The sequence below is a fragment of the Neolamprologus multifasciatus genome, chromosome 20, assembly GCF_963576455.1.
Source record: "Neolamprologus multifasciatus chromosome 20, fNeoMul1.2, whole genome shotgun sequence".
Taxonomy (NCBI): domain Eukaryota; kingdom Metazoa; phylum Chordata; class Actinopteri; order Cichliformes; family Cichlidae; genus Neolamprologus; species Neolamprologus multifasciatus.
Genome location: NC_140458.1, coordinates 10,226,433 through 10,250,037, shown reverse-complemented (window position 1 = coordinate 10,250,037; position 23,605 = coordinate 10,226,433). Strand labels below are relative to the sequence as shown.

At 37.4% G+C, this 23,605-nt stretch overlaps 3 protein-coding genes across 5 annotated transcripts; 2 read left to right on the top strand and 1 right to left on the bottom strand.

Annotated features, from left to right (window-relative positions):
• Positions 1-481: 481 nt before the first annotated feature.
• On the bottom strand, positions 482-6,034 carry LOC146494457 (serine/threonine-protein phosphatase 4 regulatory subunit 2-like). Of its 2 annotated transcripts, none has more exons than XM_085146133.1 (9): positions 5,935-6,034; positions 4,935-5,016; positions 4,562-4,732; positions 3,396-3,489; positions 3,252-3,289; positions 2,997-3,071; positions 2,685-2,831; positions 2,159-2,445; positions 482-1,699 (listed from the first exon to the last, which is right to left on the bottom strand). In XM_085146133.1, coding segments are annotated over exons 2-9 (1,104 nt in total). In that variant the 5' UTR covers positions 4,937-5,016; positions 5,935-6,034; the 3' UTR covers positions 482-1,409. The 2 variants fall into 2 exon arrangements, with proteins under 2 accessions (XP_085002259.1, XP_085002258.1); XM_085146132.1 differs by lacking the exon at positions 5,935-6,034 and adding an exon at positions 5,671-5,813.
• LOC146494456 (eukaryotic translation initiation factor 4E type 3-like) lies at positions 5,959-10,908 on the top strand. The gene is made up of 8 exons (XM_085146135.1): positions 5,959-6,076; positions 6,179-6,353; positions 7,225-7,297; positions 7,598-7,692; positions 7,777-7,837; positions 7,923-7,989; positions 8,151-8,306; positions 8,398-10,908. Exons 1-8 carry the CDS (start codon positions 5,989-5,991, stop codon positions 8,442-8,444), a joined length of 762 nt encoding a protein of 253 aa, XP_085002261.1. The 5' UTR covers positions 5,959-5,988; the 3' UTR covers positions 8,445-10,908.
• Positions 10,909-11,278: 370 nt separating this feature from the next.
• Positions 11,279-23,567, top strand: LOC146494455 (forkhead box protein P1-B-like). Of its 2 annotated transcripts, XM_085146104.1 has the most exons (17): positions 11,279-11,409; positions 14,059-14,199; positions 15,296-15,328; positions 17,117-17,254; positions 17,341-17,430; positions 18,167-18,287; positions 18,523-18,628; positions 18,731-18,838; positions 19,110-19,197; positions 19,504-19,581; positions 19,696-19,891; positions 20,053-20,129; positions 20,220-20,321; positions 20,446-20,573; positions 21,378-21,432; positions 21,576-21,736; positions 21,832-23,567. In XM_085146104.1, exons 2-17 carry the CDS (start codon positions 14,074-14,076, stop codon positions 21,983-21,985), a joined length of 1,761 nt encoding a protein of 586 aa, XP_085002230.1. In that variant the 5' UTR covers positions 11,279-11,409; positions 14,059-14,073; the 3' UTR covers positions 21,986-23,567. The 2 variants fall into 2 exon arrangements, with proteins under 2 accessions (XP_085002230.1, XP_085002231.1); XM_085146105.1 differs by lacking the exon at positions 15,296-15,328.
• Positions 23,568-23,605: the final 38 nt, after the last annotated feature.

Sequence of the window (23,605 nt, the reverse complement as noted above, 5' to 3'; positions counted from 1 at the left end):
TTCCTATTCTGAGACTTGCTTTGAACTTTAACAAGTCTTCGTGACCAAGTCTAAATGCCTCAATGCAGTGGGTCGCTTCATTCTGAATAGCTCAGTAGACATTTACAGTAAACATTTGCACCAAATAATGTGGCTGTTAAAAAACACTAGGCATGCTATCAAACTCATGTTTTGGCTAAGGTTATGGTGTACCACCAGCATATAAATAAACTATGCTAACATTGACGTATATATCGCTGAAAGCGGGAAGTCTGTGTGGAACGATTTCACAAGTGTGACTAAAATGCTAGATATCAACAGATAGGTGATACAGACAACAACTGTACATAAAATTTCATATTTTTCTCTGGGCTAAAATTTTATGTCAGGAAATGTTTCTATTCTCATAACATTTTGAGTGCAGCTAAACAATAATTCCCAGAACACAATTGTGTTAACATTAACCCGGATAAGCAACTCCCTTAACACCAGCTGGGCAAAGTACACTTCAAATTTCAGCATTTATTGCTTTCCATGAATACTATGATACAAGCACAAGCCTTCAGTTTCCAGCGATGATCAGTTTTACGAAGGCAGTGGACATTTATTACAAGTCTACAAAAACTGATTTTCATACTGATACATACTGTAAAAATTCCTAATTATCAAAAGTGACGACTGTAAACTAAGGTATGACATACATAAAGTGTAAAAGTACCTTGTATTCTGTTTACAGGGCTTGATGCAGAAATGGCTACCCTTAAGCAAAAGCAATATTCTATCTAACCAAACTGGTTACTACAATACCGTTTTATACTGGCTTCATAGAATGAAAACCGAAACTATAACATTTTCCACATCCTTCAAGGGGTCAAAGCTGACAAGTGCAAGATAATGTTAATAAGAAATATATTTACGGTATGTGCTTCATAGAAAAAGCAAACGGAAATATGTGAAGCATTGCTTCACATTCTATATGGCAGGTGTCCTCGTTCACCTTAAGAGACACATTCATTAGTGAGATAGTCAAAACAACTGTGCTTAGGCTAAAACAAACTCTATCAAACATATCTTTATGGAAATACATGCCGAATGAATGAATTCAGAGTACATCAGTTACATTAGTTATTAGGGTTAAATTATTACGTTCAGATATAAAAATCAAGGAAAAAAGATTAGAAAAACTTTAGTCAACAGTGAAAAAGGCAGTCTCCATAATCTTCTTTTACATCCATGCCTTCCAGTTTAAAGACCAGGTGATGTGTGGCCTTGAGAATTGAAACTGATTAGGACAAAAAGATCCTTCTGTGAGGAATCTAGAGGTTCACTCTTGGTCCTTACAGGTCCACAGTGCTACAGATATACCCTTGGTGTGGTATCATACAGTGTAAAAAAGAAAAAAAAAGTCAGATGGCAGACAGGCCTCGAAGTTAGTCAAGTTCCCCAGGCTCTATCGCAGTCTCTGCACTGTTTGAAATGCCAGCAACGCCCTCTGTTGACAAGTCTGGTGAATTACTGGAAGAGGGTATCTGCTTGTCAATGCTTAAGTCATCTCCATCGCTGCTGTTTCCTTCCCCACTGTCCAGCTCAAAACTTTCCTCTGATGGAACAGGCTGCTCAGATTCGTCCACAGTGCTATCGCTCTTCAGACTGTGGTCAGCCGTATCCTCAGATGAGTCTTCTTCCACCTCAGAGGGTCCTGATTGTGTGCTTTTTGGCTCTGGAAGCAAAGTAGAAGGTATTTTAACATGATGTTTTAAGTGACATTCTGCGGCAACTAACTTGTAGGCTATCCAGCTGAATATGTCAATTTAAAGACTAGTGCAATAATACTTTAATATGGAAAGACACATCAATGCACCTTTATCAGAAGCTAAGAAGGTATAAGGTGAGAGATTTTCACAAAACTATTCAGAACATTTGCCTGTTTGAAAGGCACAGAAATCTTGCATTAACTTTAGGCTAACTAGGTTTTAGTCAGTTTGCATTTATGTTCTACTACAGAGAAATAACATCTGCCAAGAGATCTGTACTAAAAAGATCTATGTTGTCTTTTTTGCAACACATATAAGCCCCTGTGTATTTGGACTTATAAGAATGAAACTATTATGAAGACACTATCAATTACTGTAGTGTCAGAAGTTATAAAATAGCCTAAATAAGGATCATGAACACATACCATGATTGTCCGATACACTAGGTGTGTCACAAGATGTTCCACTTTTGTATTCTTGACCACAGGAGTGTTTTGAAGACTCTGGTGTCTCTGGCGAGCTCTCTGGCGAGCTCTCTGGGCCTTGATGGCAAGACGACTCATTTTTTTCATTTGTTGTTTCATTCTCCTCCGTTTCATCAAATTTCAGTCTCTTCACCTCTTGCTTATCACCATCAGAATCCTCTTCTTCTGGGTGTTTATTCTTTATCCCACTATTTGGCGTCATCTCACCTTCTGATAGTGAAGTTTCACTGAAACAAACACAGGAAAATCTGTTAAACAGATTATATACTGAAATGCCAGCCGATGAGTTGCTTTGTTTTTTTCTTAAGGCAGGATCTTGACAAAACCTAATTATAAACAAGAGGTCAAGAGAGGAGATATAAATAAACTAACAAAAAACTAAAAAGCAGGAATTAGTGTAGTGTAGAAGTGTGTCAAGAGTATAACACACTCTTGATAGGACATATTACCAGATCAAACAATTTACCTTACACAATGCTCCTCCACCTCCTCTGTGGCTGGCTCTGGTTCTTTGCTGACTGGACAATCAGGGAGCCCGTTGGTGGAAAGTGATGTTGGCAATGACAGCTTTGGTCTGTTAAGTGGTTTTGGTGTGCCTGGCCCATTCACATTTCTACTCCAAAAGAACGAACTATTATTTCTGACAGGCAAGATAGCTTTGTCTTTACTATACTGTGGTTGTCCTTATGTAATATGGCTTTAAAATTTTCCCACTTGCTAGCAGTTTATGAAGCAATTTCAAATTTGTATAAATCAGTCACTGACATTTTGCACCCACCTGTCTGTATACAGAGAAGAGTTGCCAGGAAACATCACCCCATTCATTCTGTTTATACTGGATGCCCCATTTTTCCTTTAAAGAGGTAGAAAGGCACAAAAAAAACCAACTGTCTGTTAAATGGCTGCCATAAGTGTGACTCAATAATAATGCATAAAATCTCAGGGGACCATTACTGTCAACAGAAGCAGCTTGAGAAAAATACAGCACACAGAAGAGCAAAGGAAACAGAATCTTAACAGCCAATGTACTCACTCTGATGTGGGGTAGATACAGCTCACCACCATTACATTCTGAAAAGGAGAAAAAATATATGCTTTTTTTTCAAGCCATGAAATGTACATTTACATTCTGATATGCTAATATTGTTTATCTAAGATAATATGGTGTATTGCTCACCTTCTCCAAACCCCTGAGAAACTTGTCTGTTCCTGTGTAGTTTCGCCTAGGGTCCATAAGGAGTTCACACAGACGCTGAATGGTAAATGGGATTCTGTAAAGTTAGAGAAATATTTAGGATCAGGGAACAGATGATGATGAGTATAAGCAAGTAAGAGTTTAATACATGCAGCAAAAAAAGAGAGAGAAAAAAGAATCATCTGCAATTATCTGGTCAGCCACAGTCATAAATGATCACAAGCTATGATGGAAATAATTTAATGAGATTGCTTATTAACATAACACTTCATATAGTTTGTTTTAAAGTGTTAAAAGTGTTCCCAGTGCACACACCAATTGCTCAAATACAGATATTTGAGAGCAAGGTAATGATTTTAGGACCTAAAAAGGCTACTTCCAACTAAATACGTTACTTTGCAAAATATGCACAAAAACTATTCTCACTGAAGGTGGAATCAATAGATCTGCTTCACCAAAGACACTGTTGAATACACCCAGGCTACTAAGCAGGAGACGCTAGCAGTTGGTGATGTGAGGCCCAAAAGTAAACAAATGACTCCATCGAGCATTGCTGGAGCGCTCGCTAGTTGTACTCTATATGATAGGAAGATCACATCCCAGGTAGAAAACATTGTTAATTTTTTATGTCACAATATTGTGCAACCTCCCAAAGAGTTATAATGTTAAGATACCTTGGGTATTGTTAAACACTTCTTTTATTCTTTTAATTAAAAATTCCAGGGGAAAACACTCGGTATACTACTGTGTCACTGCTATTGCACTATAAGCCTGCTGTTGGCATCTTGTTTCAGTAGATTCACACTGCAGTCACACTGCCTGCAAGATTCAATTAGCAATTCAGTATTTTTTCACCCATCAGAAATATTATTATTGCAGATTTTCTTAAAATATTGTGATATAATTTATGATGGTATATTGCCCACCCTATTAGACACAGTGCAGCACACAGTGGGCATAATAAAATATGAGTAAACCTTGTACATTTTTTATATAAAATGCATGCTCAAACGTTTTTGTGGTTATGTTTTGATTTAACAGAAAGCATATAAGAATACCAATAATAAAAACTATTGGTTAAAAGTCAGTCACTACTGAAGTTGTGACTAAGGATTTGTTTACCATTGCTCATTATAATCTCAACTCACCCATTGTATCCATCCACTATTTTTAAGATCCTCTTCTTCATTTCTTCAAATGGGACAAACTCTACATTGGGATTATGTGGTCCTCTCTGTTCTGGTGTTGCAGCATGAAAATCATCCATGACTTTTTCCAATTTAAACATGAAGTATGTTTTGAACTGTGACCATGGGATCCTGTAAGACAATGCAAGTTTGCTTTAAACAAATCTGTTAGGGCACTGCTGATTTTATTTGCAGGAAAACTGATGTCAGTATTTCTGTTTGGCAAAAAAAAAAAAAAAAAAAAAAAAAAAAAGTTGTGTAAAATTGTTAAGTGCAGTTGTGTAAAATTTAAAGGGTGTAGCCATCGTTCTTGACATGTACCCATGGTACTCACATCGGTTGCCCCGTCTTGGCAATATGACACAAAAATTGCTCCAATGGGGGACAGGTGTCTTTCTTCCCTTTCTTCTCAAAATCTGCAAAAGCCAACATTAAGGAACAAAAAGAAAGTTTAACTTTAATAACTTTAAAACAAGCTAGGAAACAACGCTGATCCCCAAGATAATGAAACAAATGCATGCGGCTGCACTGAACTAAATATGAAAGTTGAATACTTTTAAAATAACCTGAGAAGATACTGTTTGGTTTCAGGCTTCTCCAAATTACAGTGACATCAATTAAAATATTTACTGCTGCATCAAGAGAAAATACATTTATTAAAGAAGACCAAATGTTAAGTGCAACTCCATAAAATCCCCAAACCGTTCTCAGTTAACTATATGGAAAGTTCCCACAAGTTAGTTAGCTAGCATTTTATTGTTAGCAGCATGTTGTGACGTTATCAAGCTAGCTGTTTACATAATCGCTAAGCGTCCGTGGGGAAATAAAAAGGTGTAAAGTGTGTGAAGACGAAATGTTTGCATGCAGAAGACAGCATTAAAATGGTGAAATCATGCAGAGACTGAATTCAGAGACGCTAGATGCTTCTTCTAAACGCCAGTTGTTGTTGATAAGCTAAGTTACGAGATAACGTAGTTAGCAAACATGAGACATTTTGCTCAGGGCATTAAACCAAACATAAAGGAAATAATTAAGCTAATAATAGCTCATTTAACAACTGCAAACATTGCCTTGAAACGCTTCCAACAATGCGTCGATGTCCATTGCTGTGGCCAGTCACAGGCAAGAAATACTTGCAGGTTAGTATCACGTTAGCAGGTAGCAACCCAACAAAGCTGGTGGCAGTGACGACTGCGCATGTCAGCAATTACGTATTCGCATTTGCGGAAGACGCGAAGATCAACAAAGCAGAGCTCTACCCCCGCAAAGAAATAAGTTGCTAAAATTAAAATACTTGTTATTCTCGCCGCGGGGGTATTAATATTTTCATTTACTGGATGTGCAGGATTACGTGACGGAAACTTCTCGATCGCTCTGGCGCGCTGTAGATGCAGCAGGCAGTCAGCGGGGCGTCATCGTTTTGTGTTGTGACGGCGCAAACCGGTGAAGCGACCAATGAGTCAGCAGCTGATCGTGGTTAGTTTTACCTAAGGAGCCTATATATTTACACCGCGGACGACGGCAACAGTGAAAGCAAGACATCTGCTAGTTTTTAATACGTGGTCACTTGGTTTTCAGTGGTAACGATGGCAGTTCCAGTAGCTGCATTACAACTGAGCTCATCATCCAGCCCGAGCCTGCTGGAGCACAACATTCATATCAGTGACAGAAATTTGGGAGGGATTTCTAATAACAATAACAATGGAAATGACACCCTGCCTTTACATTCTCCGTGGACATTCTGGCTCGACAGGTAAGAAACTGTTTAATTTCACCTACTCCCGCTTGTCTTAGCAGTTGCTGTAGTTGTCTGGGTTAACTCTTTGTTGTTGACCTCTTATGGAGAACAAAGAGGGGAAATGAATTTATCAGGCCTCTAGTGTAAGTCAGGCATCGCAGCTTAGATAATATAACAAGTGATCTTAACAGCAAAACTGTTAACAACAACAACAAGATTGTTGTTGTTTTTTCTTTATTTAATCAGAAAAGAACATTGCAGGAGATACACATACAAAATTCTTGGTCATGGTGATACAGCTTATCTGCCAACTGTTTCCTGTCTGACCTACATAAACAATTCCTCTTCTTGGAAGGATCTTAAAAAAAGCAAAGGGTGTAATTATGACTGGCTGGCTGAATATTAATAACTCTGCGTGATTTCAGATAAGGTCACTGTACGTTCTTATTAGCACAGGTGTTATTCTGTTGCTGCTCATGTGATTGTTATTGTTTAGTGAGTCACTACTTCTGTTTAAGTAAAATTTAATTTTACTTCTCAGTAAAGTTTCTAGTTTAACACTAAGTAATCAGAGCCGAACATAAGCAACACTGAGTTACACAAGCCCATCGTCCACTGTGTGTACAAATCAGAGGGTGCAGTGTTCAAACGGGGTCAGTGTTGTTTACTGTTTACTGGCGTTTTTGTCATCTGATCCCCCCCCCCCCCCCCAAAAAAAAAAACAAAAAACACTCTACCCCATCCTGTCTGCTCAGAGGGCATGATTCGGACACATGTGATTAATATAGCTCAGAAAAACGGTTTATTTAGTTGATCTGAGATATTTACAAGCTTGAATTTAAGAAAGAAAAAATGGTAGGATCTGATTTTCTTTTTTTCGTGATAGATCTCTACCAGGAACAACAGCAGCTGAGTGTGAGTCAAACTTGAAGAAAATCTACACTGTGGAGACTGTCCAGGTACGATGAATACACAAAGTGATTGTACATTTGTTGGTGGTTGGTGTTTAAAATGTTTGTGATTGATGTCTTTGTATTTAAACACAATTCATAATTTTATTCGAAGTACTCTCAGCTCTTGACTAAGCGTCTTGTAATAGGAATGCCAGTTTATCAGCGGGTGTGTGTAGATAAGAGTAATGAGGAAGTTATTTTTGGCCACTGCAAAATATCATCAAGGCCAAATGTCTGTACTCTGTGTGTTGGTAAATGGTTCAATAAAATGACCCATTTCCTCTGTTCACCTTTGCTCTGGAGTAGAACTTTTGGAGAGTTTACAACAACATACCTGGGGTCTCCAGCTTGCCACTGAGATGGAGCTATCATCTGATGAGAGGAGAAAGAAAACCACTCTGGTGAGCTGAATCTCAAGAACAACATTTGTTTTCACATGATGTCATTTTTATAATTTGTAATGGCACTTCCTTGTTTGCATACAGGGAAGAAGAAAGCAATGCCAAAGGTGGTGTGTGGAAAATGAAAGTACCCAAAGAATGCACTGTAAGTTATACAACACATTTAAGTGTTTATTTTGTACACTATCTACTTTCATGATCATTAAATAAAGCTGTCTTCTCATTTATAGTCTGCTGTGTGGAAGGAGTTGCTTTTGGCTATTATTGGAGAGCAGTTCAGTGATTATTGTGCTACAGGTAAAATTCTTTTAAATGTTCTTGATTGTGATTATATATTTTTTAAATTGTTATTATTATTATTATTATTATTATTATTATAGTCTGTAAAACACCATTGCTATTATAGCTTGCAAACACTATGAGTCAGAAATGCTTAATAATTTTTTTATTTTTTACAGAGGATGAAGTAGTTGGAGTCAGCGTTAGTATAAGAGACAGAGAAGATGTCGTTCAGGTCTGGAATGGAAATGCTTCTTGTGTTAATGAGTCAAACATCATAGGAAGGATCAATGAGCTCCTTCCACAAGTACCTTTTAAAGCGGTGTTTTATAAACGTGAGTATTTTCTTCTTTTCTTTGGGTGCGGTATCATCATTTTTAATGACTGAAATTATGAGATGTGATAAGATCTTCTGTTATATTTCAGCCCACGAGGAGCACCATGCTTTCGAAGGAGGTAGATCAAGACATTAGCAATTCTCAAGAACCTTTTTTTGTGTGGGTTTGTTTTGTTTTGCTCATGAACGTGTTTTAATTTTCTTTTGGGGGGGTTTGTGATAATACTGGGGCAAATTTTGGAGCATTCGATTTGCTTCATGTATCATCTTAATTACCTCAATGTAGTTCACGTATAAAGCCTCAAAGTCAAGGAAATTTCACATCTTTTAAGTATTATTGTCATACATGATAAAAAAATATCATTGTTTTAGTCTAAAGTAAAAGCCATTTTAGTTTAAATATGTCTACAGCAGTATTTGTATGTTTAGTTTTTTGTTTTTGTTTTTTCTTTTATTACTGCACAATTTTACAGAATTGTAACCAAAACAGTAACTCGTGTAGATGTATTCTAGCTTACTTTGTGTAGTTTACCAAGAACATAAAAAGCTAGGTCTGTGAACTACATCTAATTTTCGGGCAAATTTGAGCAAAGAAAGTATCACAAGCAAACCTTTATATTAACAACACATTACACAGCTTTTCTAGCCAACAATTTTATCTTTTTGTAAATTACAGTAAGAAAATACTGTTGTCTGTTCAGGACAAGATGAATAATTAGTATTCTGTAAGGCGACTATTTGAACATAAATTGCACTTTTTTTTTTTTTTTTAATTTTCTTGTGTAGAATAAGAGGAATGGGGAAAGGAATATGTTAGTGTTACAATAAAGTGACCTTGGTGCACAAGACACCTTGAGTAGATGCTGAGAAATATATGCAATAATTTCTATTCTGTAGGAAATTTGCCGTGTTGTGGTTGTCATTTTTATTTAAGCCTCTGCTCCATATCAAGCACTTTGTACTATGTATATAAGACGTCTGATAATCCCTCTGGAGTTAACAGCATATGGAGTTGTGGTAACTGAGACCAAATACAATTTGGTTTTGTGTCACCTTTTCTAAACAAGTGCAATGTTTTTATGTATTCTCTTAAGTCTGAAGTACATAAAACTGCCCCCAGGAAATATGACCAATAAATACACAACACACAGAAATCTATCACGAGGGCACAAAGAAGCTGTTGCTGTTTGGAGCCAATTTAAATATTTTTAAGAAGAGATGTTATTGTAGCAGCAATGCCAAAACTGCAGGAAAAAAGTTCATTAGTGATCATTTATTTCTGTTGAACTAAGGTGGTTTCAGTTTCTCGAAAATTCATTGCCTTTGTGGTGTCATATGAGTAAACCTATATATGTGCAATTTAAAATCAGCCATGTTTAAGCATTGTCAAAATTCATGTTAATATGTCTCACCAAAGGCGCCTTTTCAACAGAGCTTTTTTTTTTAACTGATACTGCAATACTCATACAATTGACTTGATTTCCACAAAATTACCATTGACACCAACAGAAAGACTGCTGCTGTTATTTATCAATCAAGTGTTGACGTATTTGTAATGTGGCTCAGCTTCAGTACTCTGCTAGATGAATATAGCACTTGCCAAAATTGCTTTCTTTAACCCGTAATGTTCCATTTTTATAGTAACGTTAAGAGCACATACTGTAGGATAAGAGAATAACAATAGCGTTTCCTTGCACATGTACAGCTAACTGGTCATTGCAGATCTCAGACCTTGTAACTGATTGTTGATCTTGGATGGTGCCTTGTGTTCATCAGCAGTTTACATTGTTAAAGTCTTCTGTTTGTATGATTTGTATGATGTTTAAAAGAAATAAAAATGTTATGTTCAATTATGTTCATAAAAATGTTCAAACTGTCATGTTTTTTCTTTCTTTTTATTAATACTTTTCTGCTATAATTTAATTAAACTGAATATGAAAGAATATACTGAAATTTTAGGTGCTATCATAATAGAAAAACACTGTCGACAGGAGTCCCAGAAAAGGTCATGTTTTAGATGCGTCTTCCCTTCTTCTTCTTGCCAAAGATCACTGCCTGAGCATTTAAGGTACTGTAATATATGCAGAGTAATCCTACACCCTACGGTACAGCGAATGGGGGAAAAATGATAAACTACTTCGTTTTTTTATTTTTTTTTATTTTGTAACGTGGCTGTCGGTTTCCTAAGAAACAAAAATCAAATGTACTTATGGATTCGATTTCATGCCATCCACAGGTAAAATATCTCCCTCTTGCGGTCACATAGAAGCACGGGTATGCAAATAGAAGGGTCCATTTTCATCTCTTAACTCTAGTTGTCTTTGCTGAAGATTGTGTCGTTTTTGTTGTGATTATCATTAAGCCTTGCGGAGTTTTATCACCCGTAAGGTCCATATTAACAGCCCTGCCAAAAGTACTGAGCCAGAATTTTGTATTAATGAACGTTTAGAACGTACTAAAATAATATATGGCGAACCTACCTTCAACAGAGAAAGTGGAAATAGCGCCCTTTTGCACTAGACTGAGTAACCTCAGCGCATGCTAATGGTTAAAAACTACATAAATTAACAGATCCTGTCACATATACTACAAAAATAATATGATTGTTACTAATCCAGTTTAAAACGGTATTTATTTATTTATTTTTAAATATCCTTTAAATTCTGATACAGTAGAAGTTGTTTCTGTTGATTGAAACTTGAAGCCACCTATGCAGACTTTATCAAATGAGTGCATACAAGCAAACGTTGATAAGCTTTCTTTTTTTTGGGATAATATTCGAAGAGTGGGTTTTTTATTTTTGTTATTTATTTCAAATATTCACATTTGTATAAATAGGCCGTGGACCTGTCCTTTAGAATGGCGACTATTTCTTCTATGGACAAGAACCTATGATTTTGTTTCCTAATAAAATGCGTCAAAATTTAAGCCGCTCTCAAACAGTCCGCGTGTGAACCTGACGTCACCATTGTTTACTTTTACCTAGGCCACGCCCTCTGTTAGCAACTTGTGGCTAGCTCGGTACCGAGGAAGGCACTGCTCCGAGGGATCTGCTTCAGACACCACCCCGAGTCAAAGACTATCCGCGTGTACATAATTCTGTGAGTAAGCGTTAATTCACCCTAGCGCGTTCACCCATTAAATGAACACAAAATGTAACATTACATGTATTGTTATATTAGCGTGGGGAGCGAAACGAAGAGGAGAGACAGAAACGTTTCTTGCAAGCTAGCGTCAAGACTGCTGTTAGCTTTTGTTGTAGCAGCTACTTTGAAGGAAAATGCTTCCCGCAGTGTTGGCCGTTTTTCTGCCTGTTATTTATTGTTATTAGATAAGGGTAGGTCATGTGTATAGTTAACAAAGCAGACTTTCTAACCTCCCGTTTTCTCCGGATGCGTGTTTTATATTAGCTTATGGCTCAAGTCCTTAACGGAAATCTCAGATTGCAGTGGTGATGTTAACGGATATCGATTCCGTTCTCATTGATAATTACATTGCTTTAATTAACAAAATAATGTCTGTTTCAGATAACGTTTCATATCAGTCTTTTTAAGCTGATATTTTAGGTGTTGGGTGGGTGTTGGAATTTTCGGCTGTGCCCTGCGCTCTGGATGTAGTTAGGCGTGACGCTGAGTTAACTTCAGACAATACAACCTCAGCTTGTTAAATGTGGAATGACTATATTATTAAAACAGTCGTATGTCTTGCACAGACCAGCTTATCGCTTTGAATGCTTATACTTAAGAGGGGCAGTCGTGCCTCGTAGACGAAAGCAAACTGAAACCTAGACTTAGCAACTGGTTCAGCTGGTACATGTAAAATGTAATGGGTTAGATTTAAGCGCCTTGTAATTCATTTTAAGTAACAATACTAAGTTAAAATCTACTGTTTGTTTTTGTTGATCTGAAGCTGATGCTAGCAACATTTTCTGGCATAAATGGATAAAAATCCACATTAACCTTTCAGCAAATTGCAATTCATTCGACTGGTCTGAGAGGAAACTAGGTTTCTGCACCACAGCAAGGCTCGTATTTTAGGCTCATAAAATCCACCCCAGGTTTAGCATGAAGATGAAAAGAAAAGTCACTTTAGAAAGTAAGATCCATATGTAAAGGACTACCACCCAGTTCCACCCAGATTCAAATCCACTACAAAATCAAAACTCAGCACTATCTTTTTCTCTCTCGTTTTTTAAGCACATGCATGTGTCTTTTATAGATTTCTCACAGCAGTCTACTAAATATAATTCTGAGAAAATGGGTATCATATAGCTTTCTCAGTATCACTCTTACATAAGTTAACAGTTAAAGAGTATATTATTCAGCTTTAGTTACTGACTTTTATTGATACGAAATAGTAGTTCATCCATGGAATTGGTCAAAATATATTCATGTACAGGATTTATTTCTTTATGAAAAGCCCATTCGCAGTGTTTGCTTAGATAAAAAAAATAGTATTGGTTTTCATTACTAGAAAGTTGCCTTTGAGGCGAGACCAGTAAAAATGAATGCACTTGCTGTTCAGTCCATCTCAAAAATGCTGGCACTACAGCACAGTTGGATGAAATTCTGTTTTGTTGCATGCATAACAAAACTTGTGAGGAAATCACACTATATTCGGCCTGGATTTTAAAACTAAGAGCAACCCCCAACCTTGTTTAAGAAAAAAAAAAAGCTTTTTACTGGAAGCACTGCCCTCTGTCTACAGTGCTAATCCTGAAAGCAGAAGCAAACTGTGGATGTCTCACCAACAGCTGTCTGTTTTAATCAGTTATGTTTGATGTTATAAATTGTAGGAATTACCTACTTTTTACCAGCAAGTTTTGACCCGTCAGTGAATGACACATCACCACTGTTAGACATAGCTTTCTATTCTACGAACCCCCCACGTTTTCAAAGATTTTTTTTTTCTAAGCAAGGTGTTGCTACTATTTTGTTCACAACTTTATCTGAGTGTATGTAATCTTATCAGATTGTCTGTCAGATGTTTCCAAAATGTTGACATTGACATTCAGTCGTGCCTAACTGATTGATTTGATTAACAGATTAAACAGACTTGAATATGTGGCTGTGGGTATTGCTGAAAATAATGGCTTTATCCTTGAAGCTGCGTGGTCTGTTTCATTTCGGGTTTTCTGTGTAGCTTTCCATCTGCTTATAGTTGTTTGCCTACTTTATTTATCTTTGTTTATGCTGCTTGGCTTTTGACTCAAACACTCCCAAGCTGTATACATAAAAGCCTACTTGTGCATTGTACTACCTGCCACAGCCGTTTATGGCACCACCTGGTTAATGGTAAATTGTTCCAGAAGGAAGATATGTTTGCACATAAACACGAACCCAGGGCCCCTGTGTTTACAGTAGCCATGGCAGCACTCAGTTATTCAACAAATAGACCTACCGTCCTTCTCTCTCCCTTGTAGAAGAGCGTGTTTGTATTGCAGGGTAGGGCTGTAACAAAGTACTTTTTGACTTTGGTAGAAGTTGAGTTTCTCTAGCATAGTATTAACTGAATTTCCCGGAGGAACCCACCCGAGGGATTAATAAAGTTTCATCTAATCTAATCTAGTAATTTTAAAGACTGCTGAATACTGCTTAAGTTATCCTGAAGAATGGGCTTCTTATTATCTTGTGGGGTACTAGCTTTGCCAAAGGTGTCCAGACAGTTGCATTCACCTTGTCTGCCCTCCTAAACGTATTATAATGGTTCTTCTCCCCCCCCCCCCCCCCCCCCCCCCCCCCCATTTACAGGTCATAGAAGTCCAGATGCATGAGTCTCGGTCAGATCCAACAAGCCACACCATTCAAACAAATCAGACAGAGAACGGGAATCATACTGAGAATGAATGTCGACTGAGGAGTAGCCAAACTCCTCCTCCAGAGGCACCCAGGGTCAGTCACTCTCAGCTGCATTTGTTCAACACATCAGAATATCTATCTATCTATCTATCTATCTATCTATCTATCTATCTATCTATCTATCTATCTATCTATCGACAATATTAATGGATCAGAATTATCCATTAATTAATTTAATTTATTTTCTTTGTTTGATTAATCTGTAACTTTGCTACACGTGCTGCAGACAGGTCTGAGAGTATGTTAATTAAAGTCAGCGCTGCTTTAATATGAAACTGACCCGATAATTACACTATTTCCAACTATTTTCCCCAAGCAACTTTTTCAGATATATGTAATCAATAAATATACCAATATAGGTCACCAGCTAATGGGTTGGTCTGGATAATTATCTTTGGATATTGCACTGTTAGACCAAAATTTTGTTGTACATGTACAATGACAGTAAAGGGCTATTCTATTCTATTCTATTCTAACAAGCAAATGACATGGCGATACCACTAAATGTTTCAGAATCTTGATTAAGAGATAATCACTTGTTTGTTGCTGCCCTGAAGCAAGTTGCAGTTTGTTCAGAAATGCTTAAATGTTTTCTCTCTTCAGTGCGTGCTACTCTGTTATATGTTATATATCTGTATTGGGGATGTGTCAAGATGTTTGTCCACAATGTTACAAATTTGTCCTGTAATTGAAGCAGATGTGTTTTCTTCTCTACGCGTGAATACTTATTCTGGATTTGATTTTATGTATAACTAGCCTGGTATCCAAGCGGCACACACTTATTTGGACATACCAGGTAGATGATGCCATCGAACTCTGTGCACAGCTTATTGCTATATGATAATTTGAGGTTCTTTGTTTTGCACATAAACCTAAACCCTGACCGTCTTGTTTTATTTGTCTTTGTTTCTGCAATCTGCAGTATTTTATGTTTATTCTGAAGGGGAGCACAAGGATGGGGGAGCTGGTGCTGAGATTTAGAATGGGAAAGGAGAGCATAACTCCTGTTTGGCAGAGGGATCAGTATTGCATTGTTAGTTTTGTTCACGCTCACATCATGTAGGTTAGAGAGGCTGTGTTAGATTGTGAGGCAGAGCCTTGTTGCTGAGCAGTATTTTTCTTTTTTCAGTGCCCAGATAAACGTTTCAATGGAGATTATCAGGTTTGTTGAACTAATTTTTTTTTAATTGTTCTGTAAAAAAGTGGTGACAGAAGGCTTGTTTCTTTCAATTTGTGTGCTTAGTTAAATTGTGTCTGTATGTCTATGCATGTGTTAAACCTTTTTTTTTTCTTTTTTTTTAACTTGAATTCATTTGAGTTTCCTTTTTTGAGCCACATCTATTAGGACATTTTAGTAAGCAATACATCTCATAAAGGGAGGCATACTGTGTTTGTTTTTCAGCAACTTTTTAGCATTTCTATTTGCTGTCAGTCATCTCAGAGTTCACAAGACCAGTCTTGCGGGAACAGATCTGTGTTTACACTCAGTTGCTCACTGGTATGACTTTCAACAATAACAACAACAGAAGATGTTTGGACTTGCTGGCTACCATGGCAACAGGGATTAGGCAAAGGCTGTTGTTGTGTTGATGGTGTCCACAGAAAAATAGAGGGGCCAACTGGCTCTGTCTATGGGATAGACCTGTTTTCATTGCTTTGATGGCCACCTCTGCAGCATTGAGTTTCATAAGAAAGGACAAACTAAGAGGCAGTCATCTGTTATTGTTAGCCCAAAGCCTCTGTGAAATTCACTGTCAGTTTGTTTACCCGATTCAAAACAGACTGTGCCTTGGAGAGAAATGTTTGTTTGTGGTTCAGACCTTAATTAAAATACGAATCTCAAGTTCTGTTTTCGTAAACAGGCTCTGTATGCTTTTTTTATTCATTATTTATATCTCTGTGCAATTTTGATTACTCTGTTTATGTTTACTGTAAACATCCCCTGAGCTGTGAGGCTTGACAGTGAGGGGGAGGGTGTGGTAATTGCTGCATGCCTAGCACAGGATGTTGTTGTTGTTTTTGTGGTACTGGTTGTTGTTGTTGTTTTGATGGAGTTCTAATTTCCCTAAGCCATCCAGTGCTGCCGTTGTTTTTGTTGGGTGCATTTTTAGCTGAAATGATTGTCAAACCATTTCCCAGAGACTGACCACGGTTGTGGGAATAACAAACAATACTAGTACTGTGAGTAACTCTAAATATTGTTTTTAATTTGATCAAGGTCTGTGTGTAGCTCCAGTTGTTTTGCTGACAAATTGATTTTGATTTATTAGAAAAAAACAGATTTAGGCATTGTAATTGACATCCAGTTCATTTAAGAACTGTGAAATACAGCCTCTCTCATTTGCACTATCATCCCTTTAAAAAAAAAAAAAAAAAAAAAAAAAATCATACACGACACCAAAAATGAATTATCTTTGCATTGCAGACAATGCATGTGAAAATGTCAGCAGGGATTTTAGGAATGTGTCCTATTTTTCCGCTATTATTTGAAGTTTTATTTACAAAGTAAACCAATTAGAAGTGCAGTCATGCACAACAGTAGGTTTGACAGTATGTCCTTTTAGTGGCCAGTTTTCTGCTACAAAGCATTAACTTCAGATAATACAAGAAAATTGCTTTATATGTGGATTGGCCAAGCAATCGGGTGATCCTAAACAGACATGCTTTGTTTGAGCAGCACACAGTCTTGTGAAGAAGTCGGATGGGAAAATACACATATGGCCAAAAACAATAAACTTTTTTGTTTACATGTAAGTGCACAGATGGTTAGAACTTGCATAGATTTGTTGTAGCATGTATGCACAACCATAGAAAACACACATCCTTTGTGTATTATTATACTTGCCTGTCAGTGCAGCAGTATGTCCTTCACAGGCTTGATTTCTTCATGTTTTTCTTTTTTTGTGTCCCATGTATAGACTTTAACCTTTCTATTTTGTCTTTGATGAAGGTTCCAGTGTCATTGTCCATGATGACCCCACCAGCAGAGGCTCCACAGCAGCTGCAGCAGACATCACAACAACAAGTCCTCAGTCCCCAACAGCTTCAAGCCTTGCTCCAGCAACAGAAAGCACTCATGTTACACCAGGTAATGTATGCTTAATATTTTTCCTCTTCTACACTGAGCACAATTTATTTGTGAGGTTAACTCCAGTTGTATCAACATGTCTGCAGCAACAAATTCAAGAGGTCTTCAAGAATCAGCAAGAGCAGCTTAATATACAGCTGCTGCAGCAGAAGAATGCTGGGATTGTTAGTCAAGAGGTAAGATTTGTTTGTTAAGCGCTATTTTTTATTTGCTATAGAGACCACTGTGTATAGATATCAACATTAGGGTATTTGGTATTACCAAGAGCTCATATTGTTTTACCTGGAATAATACTTTTACAAGTTCTAGCTCTGTGTTTGTAGATTGTAACTGATGTATAAAACAGCACTAAAGCTAGGCTGTAACAGCAGCAGATTGAGGTTATATCTGATGTTTTATAAGCTGTGAAAGATTTTTATGACTCCCAATTAGTTTAAAGGCTGCTGTATACTGTTTCTCCTCTAAATATATCAGGATTATATGTTTTACATACGTCACATCTTCAGACAGTATACGTTGCTCTTTCCCAGTATTTACACTTGAAAGCCTTGTGGACTTGAGTACACACTTTGGTACCAGCAAGTGTGTTTGTGTGTCCCAAATACAATCAAAAGCCACACAGCTTGTGTGCATGAATTTGTATAGCAGCAAGGCATCATCAGTCTGTCCTAAAATCATTTATCCATTGCCACTCACAATATGTACTTTCTGTTGGCTCTTAATAGAAAATCGTAAGATAAAGTTACGCTTGTCTGAGTGCACAAGGCAGCAAGTGCGGGTTTGTTCTTGCTCAAATTTGTTGTATTTCAGTTCGCAGTTGCATTTCAATGCAAACAATCAGTAGAAAGAGTTCATTTGGCAATTACAATATTGCAACAGATAAAGAGTTCACTGACTGATGTTCTGTCACAGCTGACAGCCCAGCAGATTGCCATCCAGCAGCAGCTCCTTCAGGTGCAGCAGCAGCACCTCCTCAACCTTCAGAGGCAAGGCCTGCTGTCTGTGCTTCCTACCAGCCCAGCTACAGCCCCAGGTATGTGTCTAACACTCCCTGTTGCAGATTCATTTACTGCAGAGCTCAAACAACTAAACAGATTGTTTTCAGTTACAGTGGTTGGTTTTTGCTAGTGATTGCCAGAATGTTAGGTTTTAAGTAAACAGTGATTTTTATCGTGATCTTAATCATCTCGAGGAAATTTTTCTCCGTAAAATGCAGTAATATCCCACTGTATCGTACAGTTTATCTATAGTGTACATGTGCACTTTAGGCTGTGAGAATGGTAGCATCCTGTCAGCTGGTGGAGACACCAGAGAGTCTTCCAGTCAACAATCTACCACCAATGGTCATCAAACTCTTCTGAAGAGGAAAGACAGGTGCTTTTGAAATTTCCAGTCTTGTCTAAACCTTAGTTGTTTTTTCATTTATTTGTATCTAGCTTTCAGTGCACTCACTCTGTTGCATTATGTGTTTTGCAGTGGTCCGCTGGATGAAAATACACAGAACAGCCATCCTCTGTATGGAAATGGGATGTGTAAATGGCCTGGCTGTGAGACGGTCTTTGGGGACTTTCAGGCATTTCTCAAGTGAGTGTTGAAATCTAGCATTCCTCTAAACTGGTGTTCATTCATACATACTTGGATATACAAGGATGTGCCATTGCAATAAATGATAAAGTGATATATTTATTATATGAGCAATGATATAGTATATTTAATGTTTTGGTGAGAAGCAGTGAGTTCTTTTTTGCTGCATTACAGAAGGATACTTTAGCATTGTTTTGTTTTGCTCCCTCCTGTTTGTGCAGGACATTGTTTCCCTGAAGCATGTCATGATTTTGAATTTTCTTGTTTGCAGACATCTAAACAGTGAACACACACTGGATGACAAGAGTACAGCACAATGTCGTGTACAGATGCAAGTGGTTCAGCAGCTAGAACTGCAGGTACAACATGTTTTCTTTTACTTAATACTTTTAGATTTTGTTGCTTCGTTTTCCCTTTCCCTCTCTAACTTAAAAAAAAATGAAATGCAACTATGATGATTAGTGTTGTGTTGAGTCGTTTTTTTTTTAACTCTCAAAGTGTATGTGAAATTCTTAGCAGTTGTGGTGTGTTTTCACACCAGCGTTTTATATTTACACCTCTCAGGAGGCCTGGAAAGAAGTAGTTTCCACACCAAACTTCACATTGTCATGTAACACAGAATTAACCATCCATAAACTTCTATTTTTGCCTTCGTTTTAACACAGCTGAAGAAGGACAAAGAACGACTGCAGGCTATGATGGCTCATCTGAAATCCTCTGAACCCAAACCTGCAGCACAGCCTGTAAGAACCTGCCACAGCTGTTTCCTTCAATTAAAATAAATAGTGTTTTGCTTGTAGTTACACCAACATTTTGCTGACTTAACTGCTTTGTTTTCTGTTCTTTTTTTTCTTCAGGTTAATCTGGTGTCTAATGCATCTTTCTCCCAGGCAACATTGCCCAAAGGCCCTCCTCCTATGAGCATTTCTCAGAGTGCCACGGCACCATCCACACCCTTGACACCACTCTCCGAATCTCCCTCAGTTCTCACTCCCAATAGCATGTTCACTGGAACCCCTGTAAGGAGGCGATACAGCCGCTCTGTAAGCCAAGGTAACTGTGAGATCATAAGTCACAGCTTTTAATTAATAATGTTTTCATGGGGCAAACGTGCTGAAATATGCTTCTACTGAGATATAATTGGAAATATTTGTTATACGTTTCACTTTTATTGTGCATATTTGTAAATATGGCTTGTTAATGTCTTTACACAGATATAATTGATAATAAGGAGTTCTACTTGAGCACAGAAGTTAGGCCTCCATTTACTTACGCCTCTCTCATAAGACAGGTAATGTGGAACTTTTTTCAGCCATGTAAAGCAGATCACTACATCTTTTCTGTTATTTGGAGCCTCTCTTACACGTTCTGTCTCTTTCAGGCTATATTTGAGTCACCTCGCAATCAGCTGACATTAAATGAAATCTACAACTGGTTCACAAGAAACTTTGCATATTTCCGGCGTAATGCAGCTACTTGGAAGGTATTGATATTTATATACTGTATATTAAATGTCATTAAAGATTTAAATTTGAAACGGGAAAAGAAGCTAATTCCTTACTTGAAGTGTGGAGTTCCTAAATGTGTGATTTTCTTATATTTTGCAGAATGCAGTCAGACATAACCTCAGTCTCCATAAATGCTTTGTACGTTTGGAGAACGTGAAGGGAGCCGTGTGGACAGTAGATGAGATTGAGTTTCACAGGAGGCGGCCCCAGAAAGCTGCTGGTAACGGGTATGTACACTTTAGACGTGACGGCCGTGCACTTTCAGATGTTACTAGAAGTCAGACGCTTGGCATCAAGGAACTTGACCTTGTAGCTTTACCTCACAAGTAAAGAGTATTTACTGTCAACAGGTCATGGAGTTTTAAAGGCTTGGGAGTGTGCTATGATAAAAATGGAAAAAAAAACTGGGGGGTTAGAATTGCAGATGTTAAATGATTAAATGCTAAAAAAAAAATACCCAACAACAACAAAGGAGATCATCTAAATTGTGTTAAATAAAATATGAACAAAATGTTGTTTTCCACAATGTTTCACTCAGACCATGTGTTGTGAGCAACAATAAATGGCCTGCTTTTTGCCATTCACAAGAGCTAAACTTGTACTTTTACATGAAATCAATAATAATAAACCAAAATCTGTAGTGTGTCAAAACTGTTACGAGGCATGTTTCTGATTGCATCGTCTTGCAAAGATGACTCAAACTCTTAGCTATTGTGGATTTTGCTAAGTAAACAGACCTGGAGTGCCATTGTATATTTTGGCAGTACTCGTAGTTCCTTCAGATCGAGGGAAATGTAACTTAACACTATCACCCTTAGTTACTGTTGCTATTTCAGTTAAAAATGCGTGTTTAAGATAAGTGAGCTCCATGCACACAGCTTCTGCAAATAAATACACTTTTAAGAATATTAGAGGGAATTTACACATTCAACAACATTTTCCTTCAGTAAAATTCCAGGACAGAAGTTTTAGACCATTTAAGTATTCATACTCAAATGTAATAATTTGCTCTTGTATTTATATGCTAATAGATCTCTGCTGAAGAACGCCCAGAACCGTACAGGCCTAGCTGGATCTGCCCTTCAGGTAACAGAGAAATGTTAATTATCTTGTTGTTTGTGTGTATTGTATTACAAATAAAAAGATGTTTGATGAATGAATTATCCTAACATAGTATATGTGTTTAAGCAGTGCTATAAATACACCTCTGACAGTATTACTTTTTTCAGGGTGGTCTAGAATGCAACTCTCTATACAACCCAGCTTCTATGGGCAGCATCCCACTGCACTCCTTGCCTCATGTTCTCCAGGAGCAGATGAATGGAGCTCTCGCTAATGGATCTGGATACCAAAGTGACAGCAGTGCAACACAGTCCCCACCACAGGCTTTGTAAGTGTCCCTATTCACTGAACTCTTCAGTGCATTTGAATTACCTACTATTTAAAGTCTGATCACATTTTCGTTCTCCGTGTTTACCAAACCAGCATTAAAGAAGAGCAGGAGGATGAGGAGATAACCGAAAATTATCCCTATGAATCTCCGGAGAGCACAGACGAGCACGGCCACAGCCCAGAGATGAACAGAGACGGTAGCCCGGAGAGGCCCAGCCTTCATCTTGACCGTGTGCCTTCCCTCTGACTTTGAAGTCCAACTTCTCAATGGCAAGGCTGCCAGTGTGACTTTGTATTAAAAAAACAAACAAAAAAAACAACAACTTCAGCTTCATCTACGTAACCAAACACTGTTCTTTGGAATCTTTTTCCGTTATTTTTTTCTTTCTGTATTTATCGGCGTCTCTTATTTTTTTGTTTTTAATCTAGCTCTCAAATGTTTTTTGTATAGTTAAGTGAGATCACAAACAACATTTGTGAAACTGTCTGTCTGTGATTCTTCTTCTTAATCTTCTTCTTTTTTTAAAAAAAATAATACATATATATATCTGTACAGAAAAGGACCATAATGAGCAGAGAAGCCAAAGGAAAGGGAAAATTGATGAGCCCCTTTCAGACATGGGATAAAAAAAATTGCTGGCTTTATCAGTCATTCATATCTGGGTTACTTTCATGTGTTAATCATCTTCATGGCTTCACTCGCACATACAGTACCTGACGGTGACTTGAGAGAGAGTGTGTGTGCAATATTCGCTAATATTCAATATGCTTTGGTGGCAGTATTATTATTGACTCAAGTGAAGTGCAAACACACCTATGGAATGTTTAGTTCTCTTTACTCATTACAAGCACTGTGTGTGTTTGTGTGTCTGATTTTTCATTAGGAAAAAAGCTAGGCATATAAAAATGGCCTTGTTTATTGCATAGGGCCATTTTCAGCAAAAATATCACTCTGTTTTCTCTAGAAACTATTTGACTACTTTTCAACAGTCACCCCCAACCACAATGACTGTGCATGTTTGCGGCAGACTTATGACATGCTAGTTTTGCTGGGCAGACCTTGTAGTCATCTTTGGCTTTGCATGTTTCTCTTGTTTGCACAGTACCATCTAATCCCGCCATGTCGCTCACGTTTTTTTGTTGTTTTTTTTTTCTGTCTGGGAGTTAATAGTGCATTCCTTTTTTAAATTTTAGTTGTTTAATAACAGTTGGTAAATGGTTTCTAGTTGCATTACCACTACTATCTTGATTAATTGTGCATTCCTAAATCTTAATATGACTGAATGAATTCAACCTTCCACTGTGTTCAAAGTAATGCGTAAATGTTATATAGTCCAACCTCTACACTGCAGTGGTGACTACAACAGAAAAGTGACCAAGATGTTCACACGAAGATGAAGCTGACATGTTAAAATGCCGTCAGGTTAATGGTTCATGTCTGAAAGGGGCTGAATTAAAGGGGCTGAAGTAAGCACTTCACAATGATAGTCCTACTCTTTATAGCTACTTAATGCTATGCTGGGGCCACACTACCTGATTTTATTTTAGTAGTCATAGTATATAAAAATTTGTAGAGGAATAAAAAAAAATGTTGCTTTAAAAATGAAAATGTTCACTGCCAACATGATCTGATATATTTGTATTTAAGGTATAATCAAATGATCAAAGGAACACATAGCGTCTTTATACTTGTTGGTCTTTTTCACCTCTTCCATCAACATTGAAATTTGCTCTAACTGAGCTTGTAAGAGTAGATACTATAGATTTACCATTATTGTAAACCAATGCATCTCTATGAATAATAAATTCCTCATGATATATGTGAATAATGTATGTGTCTTTGATTTGAATTTCTGATTGTTATTTT